Source organism: Piliocolobus tephrosceles, chromosome 16 (assembly GCF_002776525.5).
Source record: "Piliocolobus tephrosceles isolate RC106 chromosome 16, ASM277652v3, whole genome shotgun sequence".
Taxonomy (NCBI): domain Eukaryota; kingdom Metazoa; phylum Chordata; class Mammalia; order Primates; family Cercopithecidae; genus Piliocolobus; species Piliocolobus tephrosceles.
The window spans coordinates 45,744,310-45,759,302 of NC_045449.1; the positions used below are offsets into that span (position 1 = coordinate 45,744,310).

General features: G+C 48.8%; 1 protein-coding gene across 2 annotated transcripts in view; it reads left to right on the forward strand.

Annotated features, from left to right (window-relative positions):
* Positions 1-14,993, forward strand: part of TTLL6 (tubulin tyrosine ligase like 6) — a 50,785-nt gene that overhangs the window by 21,050 nt on the left and 14,742 nt on the right. For both annotated transcript variants that reach the window (XM_031934382.1, XM_031934381.1), the window contains 6 exons: positions 489-574; positions 5,077-5,302; positions 6,594-6,769; positions 8,696-8,884; positions 10,061-10,232; positions 11,203-11,481. In XM_031934382.1, coding sequence (XP_031790242.1) covers positions 489-574; positions 5,077-5,302; positions 6,594-6,769; positions 8,696-8,884; positions 10,061-10,232; positions 11,203-11,481 — 1,128 coding nt within the window. The remainder of the gene's footprint in view (positions 1-488; positions 575-5,076; positions 5,303-6,593; positions 6,770-8,695; positions 8,885-10,060; positions 10,233-11,202; positions 11,482-14,993) is intronic.

The following is a 14,993-nucleotide window of genomic DNA, read 5'->3' on the forward strand; positions in this document are numbered from 1 at the left end:
TTTGTTTGTTTTTTTGAGATGGCGTCTCATTCTGTCGCCTAGGCGGGAGTGCAGTGGCGCAAGCTCAGCTCGCTGCAAGCTCTGCCTCCCGGGTTCACGCCATTCTCCCGCCTCAGCCTCCTGAGTAGCTGGGATTACAGGTGCGCACCACCAGGCTGGGCTAATTACTGTATTTTTAGTAGAGATGGGGTTTCACCGTGTTAATCAGGCTGTTCTTGAACCCTCGACCTCGTGATCTGCCCACCTCAGTCTCCCAAAGTGCTGGGATTACAAGCAGGAGCCACCGCGCCCAGCAGAATTGGAGTTTCTTAGGCTTGAGGCTGCAGGACACACCTTCTTACTTCCTCTATTTTGCCACACTAAATAAGCCCTAAAACTTCCTTTTCTTTCCATCCCTTCAAGCTCCAGGGGCCATGGGAGGGCACAGAGAGGGAGCAGGGGGCCTGCCGTTCTAAGCTGATCCCACAGATATGTGTATCTTTCCCCAGGACGATATCTGCATGCACCTGACTAATTATTCCATTAATAAGCACAGTTCAAATTTCAGTCGAGACGCTCACTGTGGCAGTAAGAGGTAAGGAAGAGGCTTCATTTTTCTTTCATTTCCCTACCAACCTCAGAACTGCTTTCTGGGATTCTACCCAAACCCTATCAGTCCCCATCAGTGTTTCCATCTTGGGTCACATGGTCTGAGAAAGTACTTCTTTGCTTCGCAACCCAGAACAAATTCCTTCGTCTCTGCCCTCTTGGCTGTTAATCATTAAAAGAAGGCCCCATCGTAAACCCTGGGAGGCTGGGAGGAGGAGAGATAAACATGAGCTGTTTCCCCAGCAGAATATATACACACACCAAAACATACCCTTATTACAGTTGGCCCTTCTGATATTTCCAAAGCAACAGATATTTACTGATCTGCCACGTGAGAAGGACTTGCCAGGCAGTCATTGCTTGGCCTGTGTTCCCCCGGGTGTTGCTCCATTAGAGATTCCCAAATGATGTGTCACAGTGCCCTGACATGTGGCTAGCTGGCTTGAAGATTCCTCAGAAGGGGGGAGATTGAGAGCGGTTCACGACAGTATCTTCACGACAGGCTTTTCCATTCCTGTTATTGTCTAATCAGGTCTCATTTGAGTTTTAAGAAAATGGGAGACTGAAGAATGTGAACTTGATCAGGTGAAGGGGGAAAGGGAAAAGGAGCAAGTATTTCTGAGGCTTCATGTGTGTTGGGGTCTGTTTGGTGCTTTCTGTGCATTTTTTATTGCTGAATTTTTCTTTTCTTTTCTTTTTTTTTTTTTTTTTTTTAGACGGAGTCTCGGTCTGTCACCCAGGCTGGAATGCAGTGGCGCGATCTTGGCTCACTGCAACCTCCACCTCCTGGGTTCCAGCGATTCTCCTGCCTCAGCCTCCCAAGTAGCTGAGACTATAGGCATGTGCCATCACACCCAGCTAAGTTTTGTATTTTTAGTAGAGACGGGGTTTCAACATGTTGGCCAGGATTGTCTTGAGCTCTTGACCTCGTGATCTGCCCTCCTCGGCCTCCCAAAGTGCTGGGATTACAGACGTGAGCCACCACGCCTGGCCTATTTTTGAATTTTTCACAGCAACACTATGGTAAAGGCATTGCTATCTGCTCTCTGTAGGTGGAGAACTGTGAGTTAGGTGCCATCTCCATCTTACAGATAAGGAAACTAAGTCTTAGAGGTTGCGTGAGTTACCCCAGGTCCCACAGCTGTGACTGCTAGACTGGGTGGAGAAGCAAGGTCTGTTAGACCCCAGAGCTCATTCTCTTTTCTAACGCACCAAGCTTCAAAGGACCACTGAACAGGCTATCAGTTTGGCTTCAGACCATCAGAGAGACGTGTGACATTTCATGACGCCTTCAGTGGCAGCATTCCAAAAACACACGGAAAATCACTAAGTTAAGGCTGCTTAAAGGGGATGTGGAAGACTGGTGGGAGGCAGTCTCCCCCTTTTCCAGAAGATGTCAGCCACCTGTGCTGCCTGAAGCTCTGCCACTTCCTCCTCTCCTCCCCACCTGGGCTGTGGGCACCAGCTGGGCCTCTTGCATTGCTGCGTTCTGAGCATCGGCACTTTGGGAGGTCTAGCTTGTAGTCCCGGCTCTGACACTTGCCAACTAAGCTTGGACAAGTTACTTCATCTCTCTGAGCCTGCACTTCTTGGTCTGAAGGATGAATGTGATGAGACTCCCTGCCATGCCCTGACACCTCACAGGGTCTCTGTGAGGTTCAAATGACTTGTGATGGCAACATAGACAGTGTGCATGGTTACTGTCATTTTTTGTTAGCCTAAGGGCACGGAATGGAAAGGTTCTCATTTCCCTCCTCCAGTGAGAACTGGCACCCCAACAGCAGGCTCTGGGCCCTCGGCTGTGATGGAGGAGTGTCTTGGGGTAGCAGAACTAAGGTGAGGTTGCAAAGGCTTCAAGTGTTGTTCTGCCTCTTCCATTTCCTTCTTCCTCTTCCTCTGTTCATCTCCCTCTCACCCCATGGTGCTTCTCCATCCACTCTCTCCTGGAGCAGCCGCCTGCCCCCGTGGCCTCCGCCTGCCCTTGCTGGGCTCAGCCTGTCTCCCTTGGGCTCCAGGTCCATCTCTCCTCAGTTCCACCTGGACGTCTTCAACTCAGCATTTCCCAGTGTGGCTGTATTCTCTCTCCTTGCCTCCACCCCAGCACTCCAAATTGGTCTCCCTGGCCAACTTCCCCATCTCTACCTTCTCATCTCCAGAGCTGGAGAGCTTAGACATTTCTTTTCCTAGTGATAATTTACATACTTGAAACCACTTAATCCTCCTCAAAACAACACTATGAAGTCGGCATTATTATCGTCCCTATTCTGCATATTAGGAAACTGAGGTGTGAAAAATTTAAGTAACTTACCTTGGGTGGCACAGCTAGGAAGCTGGGATTGAAACCAGGGCTGCCTAACCCCCGACTTGGTGCCCTTACCCACTAAGCCATGCTGCCCGTACCATCCACTCCATGGGCAGGGCACTGTCTTTTTTTTTTTTTTTTCTTGAGACAGAGTCTTGCTCTTGTCACCCAGACTGGAGTGCAATGGTGCGATCCCGGCTCACTGCAACCTTTGACTCCTAGATTCAAGCGATTCTCTTGCCTCAGCCTCCTGAGTAGCTGGGATTACAGGCTCCTGCCACCACGCCTGGCTAATTTTTTTTTTTTTTTTTTTGTATTTTTACAACCCTCACGGTCAATATCAGCCATTGCCCACAGCTGTTCTTTACCCAGGGCACATTTGTCTTTTGTCCCTGGTTGTACTTTGCTCCTTGAGGGTTACAATGGTGCCCTGGCTTTGGGGTTCTTCCCATAGTGCTGGGCAGAGTTCTTATTTCCTCCTTTCCCTCCCATTTTGTTTCTCCTTTCCTCTTCCTCCTCTCCATCTTTTGAGACAATCTGCTTCTCATACTGACTATCTCATCTGTCCCAAAGCTGGCAGTTGAGGTCAACTGCCCTCCCTGTCAATACCCCACTGGGGCACAAACTCAGGAGTAGTGCTGCAGTCACAGTGAATGAGAAGACAGGAAACCTGAAAACCTGGCAGGATTCTCTGGCAGATACCAAGCCATCTTCATCTTTCAGTGTGCTCAGCACATGGCTGGTATTAAATGGAATTGACTCACCACTGGGCATTATGAAATTATACAATAAAGTATATTCATTGTGATGAGTCCTGAGTCATCAAGAAAATGTTATGTTATATGTTGTCGGGGAATTATATAATCTATTTCAGGAAAATTTATTTCCCAATTAGGCAAATTAAATACGTTTTTTCCACCTGAAAAAAATTGGCTTAAAGCGATCTGGAAAATCCATTTACGTGCAACACTGTTTTCTGACAATGGCAGGTGGAGGAGGTGGCCTCTATATTGAGTAGCCTTGGCTTATCTTTATATATCTTTATATATGTCTTTTTATATATCTTTATATATGTCTTTATATAAATGCATCCTTGGTTGTTTCACATGTGTGTTGACTCCCTGAATGGTCCTGAGGCTTCCCAGGACAGAGGTGACAGTTTCTAGTGTCCCTTCCTTGCATGAGGCTTTGCATGCACCAAAGGCCCTTACCAAATGCACATTGTCTGGCCGACCCTGCTTCCTCCTTCTTGACCCCTTGGGCTGGGGTCTAGTGAGCTTTTGAAACTGCTTGGATGAGCTGTGTCTCTTGTCTTTTTCATTATTTCTGCTGTTCACTCCCCTGCACCTCCTCCTTCCACATTGCCACTTCCACTTTGGCTCTCTGTGCACATGTATGTGCATGTGAGGGGGCAAATGTGTATCCCCACCACTGCCTCTTGGATTTGTGAGATCTGTCCTCTCTTGGTAATGTCCAGCTCAGAGCTGGCTGAGCACCCACTCAGGTATTTCTTCATGAACTGTTCCACGTGAGGTAGACATCTCTGAGTTCCTCTGTGATCAGGCGACCCCCAGCTGTCTCTGTTTGCCCATGACTGAGGGGTTTCCTGGAATTCAGAACTTGCAGTTCTAAAACTGGGACAGTCCAGTTTGCCTGGCACAGTTGGTAACCTTATCTGTGGACATGCCCTGGGGTGCCTTTTCCTTGTGGGCAGCCCTAAAACAAGACTTCTGTGCCATTAATATCCCCAGAATCCCCTCAGATGGCTGAGGTGGCACCCAGGCATCAGCGTTCTTAAAAGGCTGCCCACATGCTTCTAATAAACACCAGAGGCTGAGGAATCATTGCTGCCAAAGTAAAACCATGGTGTCGGGGGGGTTTTCTTGACTCATCCCTTCCCCTGCTGATAGATGTTTTGTGGGTCACAGTGAGAGTGTCCTGACCATGTCTTATGTGACTGCATCCGCACCCACCACAGGACTCTGAAGACTTGGAGGGAGTAGTCCTGGGATTCCTGGGACCTCCTCTGGCTCTGACAGAGCCCAGGTGTCACCCTGGCTCCTGGGTGTTCGTCCCTGCTGGCTCTGGAGCTTGTCTCCACCAGGAGTTTCTGGTTTCCAGCATGCCATGGCCTCGGGTGACCAGAGGTCAGCTACACTGCCTCCTGGCCTGTGGTTCCCTTCCAGGAAGCTCTCCTCCTTCAATGCATACATGGAGGACCACAGCTACAATGTGGAGCAGATATGGAGGGATATTGAGGACGTCATCATCAAGACCCTCATCTCGGCGCACCCCATCATCAGGCATAACTACCACACCTGCTTCCCCAGCCACACACTCAGCAGCGCCTGCTTTGAGGTCCTGGGCTTCGACATTTTGTTGGACCACAGACTCAAACCCTGGCTGCTGGAGGTAGGGAAGTTTGGGCGAGGGGCGAAAACGGACTCTTGTTATTGGGGCCAGCCCGCTTCGAGGATTCCGCCCTCCTGGCTTACCTGAATTGTTTTAACTTCCCAGGCCACTTCCTCCCATGGTGCCTGCTGCCTGGGGCTTCTCTCTTAGCTGAGAAGTGGCCACCAGAGGGGGGTAGACAGCTGGGAATTAGATAATTCCTTTGCCTTCTTGAGGTCCTCTCAGACAAGGAAGTGCTGATCTCAGGCACAGAGTGATTCTAAAGACAGCTCGACCTTTTGTAACAGAGCTGTCTCCCAGAAAGGGGCATTCTTCGTCAAAGCTGGGTTGGCAACGTTCAGTATCAGACAGGAGTGACTGTGCCCCATTCTTAGGGGCCTGGACTACTCAGTTCACACACACCAGCAGAGAGTGTCCTGGGGCCTACTGCCACTGAAACGGGTAGGGGGCCGTGTAGTGAGTTTCCTGCCTCCCCGAGACCCATGGGTGGTGAGAGGAGGAGGAGAAGCTTTCCTGGCAGCTGCCTCTCTTCCTGAAAGAATTGTCCCCAGGAGCCCTCTCACGTGGCCCTTCAGGGAGCATCGTGAGGAGCAAAGGGTGCTAGTGCCAGGTTCAGTGACACAGGTCAGACTTTGGGGTGGAGAACCCGAGACTACAGGTCAGATTCCTGCAGCTTTGCCCTTCTTCCATTCCCAGTCCTTATTTCCAGGTATGGTGGGAAGAAGAGGGATGTGCCTGTTTGCAGCTCTCACCCAAAGAGCAGAATGAGCCACCAGGAGCAAGCCCTTCAGAAACTTCTAGAAATCTGCAAATGTCACATGGTGCCTCCAAACAATACAGACTTTTCAGTGTGCAGGAATAAGTCCTTCCCTCCTCCTACCTGTCTCCCCTCCACCCTGGCCAGGCTCCTGAATGCCACTCCTCTCTACCTCCTGTGTCCGAGCCTGTCCCTTTGGATAGTACCACTTCCATTCTGCTCTCTGGATGCCCAGTGCACATGAGGGAACACATGCACCCCAGATGGAGTGGAACACACACACCAAAGAGAGGGTAGCCCTGATGCTCCCAAAGAAGAAAGGCCTGAGATAAAAACTGGTTTAACTAGAGGGAGTTATGCTTCCTCCTTTTTTCACCGCGACTCCAGTCCAGATGCTCTCCCCTCCCTTCCTCTCATCTTGGTAGTCAGGCCCTGAGGTGGGCTTTGGTAGCACCCTGGAGGTGGCATCTCGGCCACACTCTCTGCTTTCACTTTGGATGGCTTTGTCACCAGTTGCCCATCTTGCCCTCACAGGTCAACCACTCTCCAAGCTTCTCCACCGACTCTCGGTTGGATAAAGAGGTGAAAGATGGTCTGTTGTATGACACTTTGGTCCTGATCAACCTGGAAAGTTGTGACAAGAAGAAAGTCTTGGAGGAGGAGAGACAACGGGGGCAGTTCCTGCAGCAGTGTTGTTCTCGAGAGATGAGGTACAGTAGCACTCCCCAGCCTTGGGGGGCTCTCTCTCTCTGACTCCCCTGCTCCCAGTAAGAATGGTCTGTCCCGGGCCGGGTGCAGTGTTCATGCCTGTAATCCCAGCACTTTGGGAGGCTGAGGCAGGAGGATCACCTGAGGTCAGGAGTTCGAGACCAGCCTGGCCTGGTGAAACTCCGTCTCTACTAAAAATACAAAAAAATTAGCTGGGTGTGGTGGCGCACGCCTGTAATCCCAGCTACTCAGGAGGCTGAGGCAGGAGAATTGCTTGAACCTGGGAGACGGAGGTTGCAGTGAGCCGAGATCACACCACTGCACTCCAGCCTGGGCGACAGAGCGAAACTCCGTCTCAGATAAATAAATAAATAAAATAACGGTCTATTTTGGTCCAAATTATGACTTGACAGCCTACTAGTTATGTGGCCTTTCTGTCACTTCTCCGAGCCTCAGTGATCTTTCTATGAAATGGAGCTATGATACATAAGGTTGTTGGGTGAATGAAATGAAATAATGCATATAAAAGGCTTAGCAAAGCACTTGGCACTATAATACATATCGAAGGCTATTATAATCTTGCCTGGAGTTGGGAGGGGGGTCATTTTAACAAATGATAATCCCATTTGGAAAATGAGTTTATACTGGCAGAATGTAGCAGTTTGAATAGTTTTACTTGGAATATTCCTTTGTTCCTAGAAATAGGAGATTAAGTTACAGATATATAGCTATATATAATGGATAGAAATTAATTAATATTATGTGAAGCTTTAGGAATTACCAGTATAAAAATAAGACCATTCCTTTATTTCTACTGTTAAGAAAGATGTGTCTGTCCTTCTCCATGTTCCCATGTTGCCAGGAGCTAACATCCCCTGCTTCCTGCTGGGCAGCACTTGCTTTGTAACTGGGGCTTCCATTCTGTAGAGAGATTGTAGTGTCAGGAGACTCTGAGCCTAGTCAAGGGGATCCTTTGTTGCTTTTCAGACCCCACTACAGCCCCCTGCACTCCTCATGGGCAGAGCCAGTCTAATCCTTTGGGGTTGAGTTTCTGGAACTGATGCCGTAAATAGCATTTATGTTTGGATGGCACCATGTTTCTCAGGCACTTGCACTGTCTTCCCTGTAAGGAGTGGGCAGCTAGGTAGGGTGGAGTGCTGTGTGGCCTTGTTCTGGAAGCCAAGGAAACCAAGACTCCAGAAAGGGAACTGACTTGTACAAGGTCACCCTGCTGGTAAATGACAGCTCTGGACCCAGAGCCCAGTGGGTCTGCTGCCTGGGATTCCAGGATGCCTTTCGCCATGTCCTGCCATCTCTAAACTCCCTGAGAAGGAGGCAGTGTCCTGTTGAGGAGCAGCTGTCAGGTTAAAGGCCTTCTCTGAATCAGTCTCCTCATTATTTGGCCTTGGATATTTCTGTGGCTCTGGGTTTCCCTGCTGTAAAAGGGGGCTTATCATTTCTCCCTACCTGACCCCCACTTCCCCAGGGGGCTGTGAGGAAGAATGAGATCATTGCAGCTCATAAACGGTCATCAAGGTCATCCAGGAAGCCCTCAAATTCAGCAAAAGTACAGCGGCTATTCTGTAGAGAAGGGTAATCAGGACCGTGAATGGGAAGGTGGTGACAGTCTGCCTAGTCAGAGCTAAGCCGAGTGGAAAATGGGTTTTACTTGGAACAGGACAGAATTTGGTGAGTTGTCAAAAAGACTGTGCTAACCAGCTCTTAGTGTATTATGACGTGGGCTGTCCCAGGAGGGCTAGAATCTCCTTTCAGGGAAACAGTCATGCATTTATTTAGCAAACCCTGATTGGCCACCATTAAGTGCAAGGCCTCCATCGGGCCCTAGACGACCTCCAGCTTGGGCATATCCCTTCCAGGCTTTGTCCCAAGAAAACTTGACAGCAGCCCCATGTTCTGCTTCCCAACAGGATTGAGGAAGTCAGGGGTTTCCAGGCCATGCAGTTAAAGAAAACTGAAACATATGAGAAGGAAAACTGTGGAGGGTTCCGACTGATTTATCCCAGTCTGAATTCGGAGAAGTATGAGAAGTTTTTCCAGGACAACAACTCCCTCTTCCAAAATACTGTTGCTTCCAGGGCTCGGGAGGAGTATGCCCGGTAGGAAGACATCCGGGATGGGGTTGGTGGGGGGTTCTGGGGATTGTTTGTGATCTGTTGGCTGACTGGCCTGGAGTGGCAGGGAGAGTCCCCAACCATGAAAGTTGCCAGAGCAGCCAGGCACCGTGGCTCATGCCTGTAGTCCTAGCACTTTAGGAGGCCAAAGCAGGTGGATGGCATGAACCCAGGAGTTCAAGACCAGCCTGGACAACATGGCGAAACCCCATCTCTACAAAAAAACAAAAAGGAAAATTAGCCAGGCGTGGTTGCCTGTGCCTATACTCCCAGCTACTCAGGAGGCTGAGGTAGGAGAATCACCTGAGCCCAGGGCGGAGGGGTGGAGGCTGCAGTGAGTTGTGACTGCACCCCTGCACTCCAGCCTGGGTGTCAGAGTCAGACCTTGTCTCAAAGAAAAGCAAAAACAGAAAGTTGCCAGATGAACATCTGCCCTGGTCTCACAAGGACAAGGAATTGGAAGATTCCCTGTGTGAAGTGGAGAGAGGTAACTCTTTCTAGAAACTGACTCCCGAGGATAGCTACCCCCTCAAAGCTGCCTCATAGATTCACACAGGCGTAAACTCCAGGAGCTGGAGGGACTCATCCACTGAGTCCAGTCTTCTCCTACCAGCTCATTTTATGGAAAGAGAGGGCAGAGCAGAGGAGTGATCACATATAAAGATGATGACAGAAGAGGGACCAGAACTCCCCTGTGTCCTGACTCATGAGACTGAGTTATTTCTGCTATATTATGTCACCTTTTGTCCACTCTCAGCATCCATTGGCTACAGAGGCCTAGCACATGAAATGGCCCAATATGAGATCCTTTGGCTTTAGCCTTCTACCCAGACCCTCTTCCCGGCACCTGCCATGGATGGGAACTGGCCTGCTGGGAAGTGGGGAATAGATAGGGGTGTGGTGGACTAGGGAATAGCCCTCTTACTGTGCATCTCTCCTTGGATGCTGTTCCCACACGGGGGATGGTATGCTTGGCAGAATGATGCTTTCCTCCACACCCTGCTCCTTAACCTTCAATCACTTGTGCAGACTGGATATGTTGGAGAAGGGAACGTGGAACTTGCTACCTCTTCGCCCAGTCATGTCCATCTCTCAAGGAGAATGCTTGCCTGCGCAGCGCATCCCTAACCCCCGTGACATTCACTTGTTCTTCATGGGCAGGCAGCTGATCCAGGAGCTGAGACTAAAACGGGAGAAAAAGCCCTTCCAAATGAAGAAGAAGGTAGAGATGCAGGGGGAATCGGCAAGCGAGCAAGTGAGAAAGAAGGGCGTGAGGGGCTGGCAACAGAAACAGCAGCAGAAAGACAAGGCTGCCACCCAAGCCTCCAAACAGGTAAACCTGGATCATGGGGAACACATGTAGCCGGCACCCTTCCCCACCTGTGCCTGATCCGTGGGGGGGTGCTGAGGAGACCACTGCTCAGAGCCCAGACACACTGAAGGGCTGCACAGAGGGCTTGGCAACGACGGGGTAGTGCAGGGAGCCCTGAAGGCACACAGGAGCTGGCATCTTTTAGAGAATCCCTCCATCTAGGCAACAGAGGACTCTCACCGGTCTGTCCTGCTTGCCTCCTCCAGTAGGAGTAAGAGCAGCCAGGCCATGCTGGGAGGCTGAGAATGAACCTTATTTAGGGAACCTTATTTAGGGCTTCAGGAGTGCATATACTCCTGGTCCTCAACTGCAGCTTGGGTTGGAATGCTCCCCTCTAGTAGGCCAGGGCACAGTGGAGAGAGCAGGCTACTGGGAAGAGCTTCTGGGAGCAGGACTCTCAGAACATTACATGGGATGCTGATCATGGCTAGGTCTATCCTCCTCTGTGCAAAGCGTGGACCAGTCCTGGTTGTGGGTCAGCTGTCCAGTTGGCCTGTGGTCTGTCTTTGCCTTCTCTGCTTACCACTCTCTTCTAGCTCAGTGGGAAGATTCAGCTGAGTTTTCAATCCATCTCCTTTGTCTCAAAGACTCACCTGGATTAGAGCAGAGATTTTTGTTTCATATTATTTAACTTTGTTAGGGTCACAAACCCTTTAAGAATTTGATAAAAGCTATGGAACCTCTTGCCAGAAAGTACAAAATGCACAGTTTTTAAACTGCAATTTCAAGTGGTTCAGACCCTGTGAAGCTATCCACAAGTCCTGTAAGGGTCCCAGAATTCCAGGTTGAGAGCCCCATGTTAGAGAAATTTTGCTATCCACTGCTTTCCTTCTCCTCATCTCCTTTGTACCTACCCCTGGGTGCAGATGAATCTGGAAGTGGATAGAGCTGGGTTCCCATGGGCTGTGTGTTGTGGTTTCCTCCTCCCCAGTACATCCAGCCATTGACATTAGCGTCCTACACACCTGACTTGCTCTTGAGTGTCCAAGATGAAAGGAAAAATGAAACAGAAAACAGCTTCCACGAGGAAGCCCCCATGAAGGAGGCCGGCCCTGTTTCCCCCAAGCTGACATCTGCGAGGCCCTCCAGTTCTGTACCAGACCTGAGGAATATCAGTCTCAGCAGCTCCGAGTTGGAGCCCAGTAAACCAAACTTCAGCATAAAGGAGGCCAAGTCTGCCTCTGCAGTGAACGTTTTCGCTGGCACTGTGGTAAGTAGTGAGCCGAGCTCTGGGAGGAGTGGTGGGAGTCTTGCTTACTGGTCCTTTTTCTACCCCCGACTTGCTGTGACCCTTTGAGTAGGCCACTGAGCCTCCCTGGGCCTTGGTGTCTCCCCTTGAGAAGCCCACACTGTGGAATGGCATAGCTGCTGGGAGGATCGGCATTTAGGAAGGCGCTTTTGTGAGTCCTCTCTTGGGAAGCAGGTTATCCCCTGGAGTGGTTCCTAGAGCTGCTGTGGCAAATTGCCTCCAACTTGGTGGAGGCAACATCATTTATTCTCTCACGGTTCTTGAGGCTGGAAGTCTGAAACCAAGGTGTTGGCAGGACCATGCTCCATCTCAGGGCTCTAGGGGGAAGATCCTTTCTTCCTTCTTTGCTTCTTGCTGGATTCTGTCTGGTGGCTGCTGAGTGCTTGGCAGTCCTTGGTTTGTGGCAGCATAACTCCAATCTCTACCTCTGGTGTCACGTGACTTTCTTCTCTGTGCTTCTCCTCTGTGTATCTTTTCTTTTTTCTTTTTTTTTTTTGAGACAAGGTCTGGCTCTGTTACCCAGGCTGGAGTGCAGTGGTGCAATCTCTGCTCACTGCAACTTCTGCTTCCCACGCTCAAGCCATCCTCCTACCTCAGCCTCCCAAGTAGCTGGGACTACAGGCACACACCACCACGCCTGGCTAATTTTTGTATTTTTTGTCGAGAAGGTTTCACCATGTTGCCCATGCTGGTCTTGAACTCATGAGCTCAAGCCTCCCAAAGTGTTGAGATTACAGATGTGAGCCACGACGCCTGGCCTTCCTCTGTGTATCTTTACATGGCCTTCTTATAAGGACACCAGTCATTGGATTTAGGACCTACCTTAATCCAGTGTGATCTCATCTTAACTTGACTAATCATACCTGCGAAGACCCTCTCTCCAAATAAGGTTTTGGTAGTACACCTTTGAACTCAGCACAGGCTTAACAGTATTTCTCAAACTCTGTTGATATATGGACACCTTGTTTTGAAGGAAAGAAAACTCTCTCAGACCCCCATGGTAGACTTAAATTATTTTTATGAATATATACAAGCATAGAACCAGATATAAAATATTTATACTTAGAGCACTTAGACAACCATAGAACCAAACCAAAACAAATAGCACCAATAAAATTCAAATAAAAGCTGGGCACAGTGGCTCATGCCTGTTATCCCAGCACTTTGGGAGGCTGAAGCAGGTGGATCACTGGAGGTCAGGAGTTTGAGACCAGCTTGGCCAACATGGTGAAACCCCGTCTCTACTAAAATACAAAAATTAGCCAGGTGTGGTGATGCATGCCTGTAATTTCAGCTACTTGGGAGCCTGAGACAAGAGAATTGCTTGCCCAGGAGGCAGAGGTTGCAATGAGCCCAGATCATGCCACTGCACTCCAGTCCGGGCAACAGAGTGAGACTCTTATCTCAAAAAAAAAAAAAAAAAAAAAGAAAGATCAAATAAAAAATATTCCCTTAAGGTGACAGTTGACTTTCTATTTTTGCAGAAACGAAGTTGCCACATGAATATGGTACAAAGTGCCCTAGCACAGATCTCTTTGTGTTCCTCCCACTGAAGCCCACCAAAGGCTGACTCTGCTGTAATTACTGGAAAATCTTCAGCATTCTTGGGCCTTCATTTGGACCAAGTGCAGTAGAGAGTAGGGCAATGTTTTTCAAAATTTTAGCCATAGCCCACAGTAAGAAATCCACTTTATTTCACAATCCATCACCCTGCCCCACCTCCCACCCACACACCTGGAAAAAAGTTTCTAAAACAGTGCTTAGGCATACTACATATGATACCTCAATTAACATTTTATATCCTGTGTTATTCTGTCTGTTCTATTCTTTGAAAAAGTACCAGTTAAGGCTGGGCACAGTGACTCACTCCTGTAATCTCAGCACTTTAGGAGGCCGAGGTGGGTGGATCACCTGAGGTCAGGAGTTCAAGACCAGCTTTGGCAACATGGTGAAACCCCGTCTCTACAAAAATACAAAAATTAGCCGGGCATGATGACGGGTGCCTACAATCCCATCTACTTGGGAGGCTGAGGTGGAAGAATCACTTGAACCCAGGAGGTGGAGGTTGCAGTGAGCCAAGATCATGCCATTGCACTTCGGCCTGGGCAACAGAGTGAGACTCTTTCTCAAAAAAAGAAAACAAAACAAAACAAAAACAAACAAACAAAAATATCAGTTACAACCTACCAGATTAATTCATGATTTCATAGGTTTACAACCCCATGGTTTGAAAAGCACCTTTAAGAGAGTAAGCTTTGCAATTTCATAATTTCTTGGGCATATGACACCAAAAGCACAGTGAACAGAAGCAAAAATAGGCAAATGGGACCATGTCAAACTGAAAACTTTTGCACAGTAAAGGCAACAACCAACCGAGTGAAAAGGCAACTTGGGCAATGGGAGAAAATATTTGCAAACCGGGGCCAGGTGCAGTGACTCATGCCTGTAATCCCAGCACTTTGGGAGGCCGAGGCGGGAGGATCACCTCAGGTCAGGAGTTCAAAACCAGCCTGGTCAACATGGTGAAACCCCATTTCTATAAAAATACAAAACCTAGCCAGCAATGGTGGTGCGTGTCTGTAATCCTAGCTACTCGGGGGGCTGAGGCAGGAGAATTGCTTGAACCTGGGAGGCAGAGGTTGCAGTGAGCCGAGATCGAGCCTGGGTGATAGAGTGAGACTCTGTCTCAAAAACAAACAAACAAACAAACAAAACAAACAAGAAAGAAAGAAAGAAAGAAAGAAAGAAAAAGTATATATATTTACAAACCATGTGTCTGATAAGGGATTTACCTTAGTCTGTTCAGGCTGCTATAACAAAATGCCTTAGGCTGGGTAACTTATAAACAACAGAAATTTATTTCTTACAGTTCTGGAGGCTGGTAAGTCCAAGATCAAGGCGCTGGCAAGTTTGATGTCTGGTGAGGGCCTATCCCTCATAGATGGCAGTTTCTTGCTGTGTCCTCACATGGTGGAAGGAGCTAGCTAACTCTCTGAGGCCTGTTTTATAAGGGTACCAATTCCATTCATGAGGGTTCTGCCCTTATCACCTAGTCATCTCCCAAAGGCCACACCTTTTACTACCATCCCCTTGGGGGTTAGGACTTCAACATGAATTTTGGGGGAATATCAACATTCACACCATAGCAGGCTTAATATCCAGCATATATGAAGAATTCCTACATCTCAACAGCAACAAAAATACAATTTAAAAATAGACAAAGGACTTGAACAAACATTTTTCTAAAGAAGATAAACAAATGGCCAATAGCATGAAAAGATGCTCAACATCACTAGTCATCAGGGAAATGCACATCAAAACCATGAAATATCACCTCATAGCTGTTAGGATAGTCATTACTTTTAAAAAAATGAAAAACAGAGGGGCTGGGCGCGGTGCCTCACGCCTGTAATCCCAGCACTTTGGGAGGCTGAGGTGGATGAATCACGAGGTCAGGAGATTGAGACCATCCT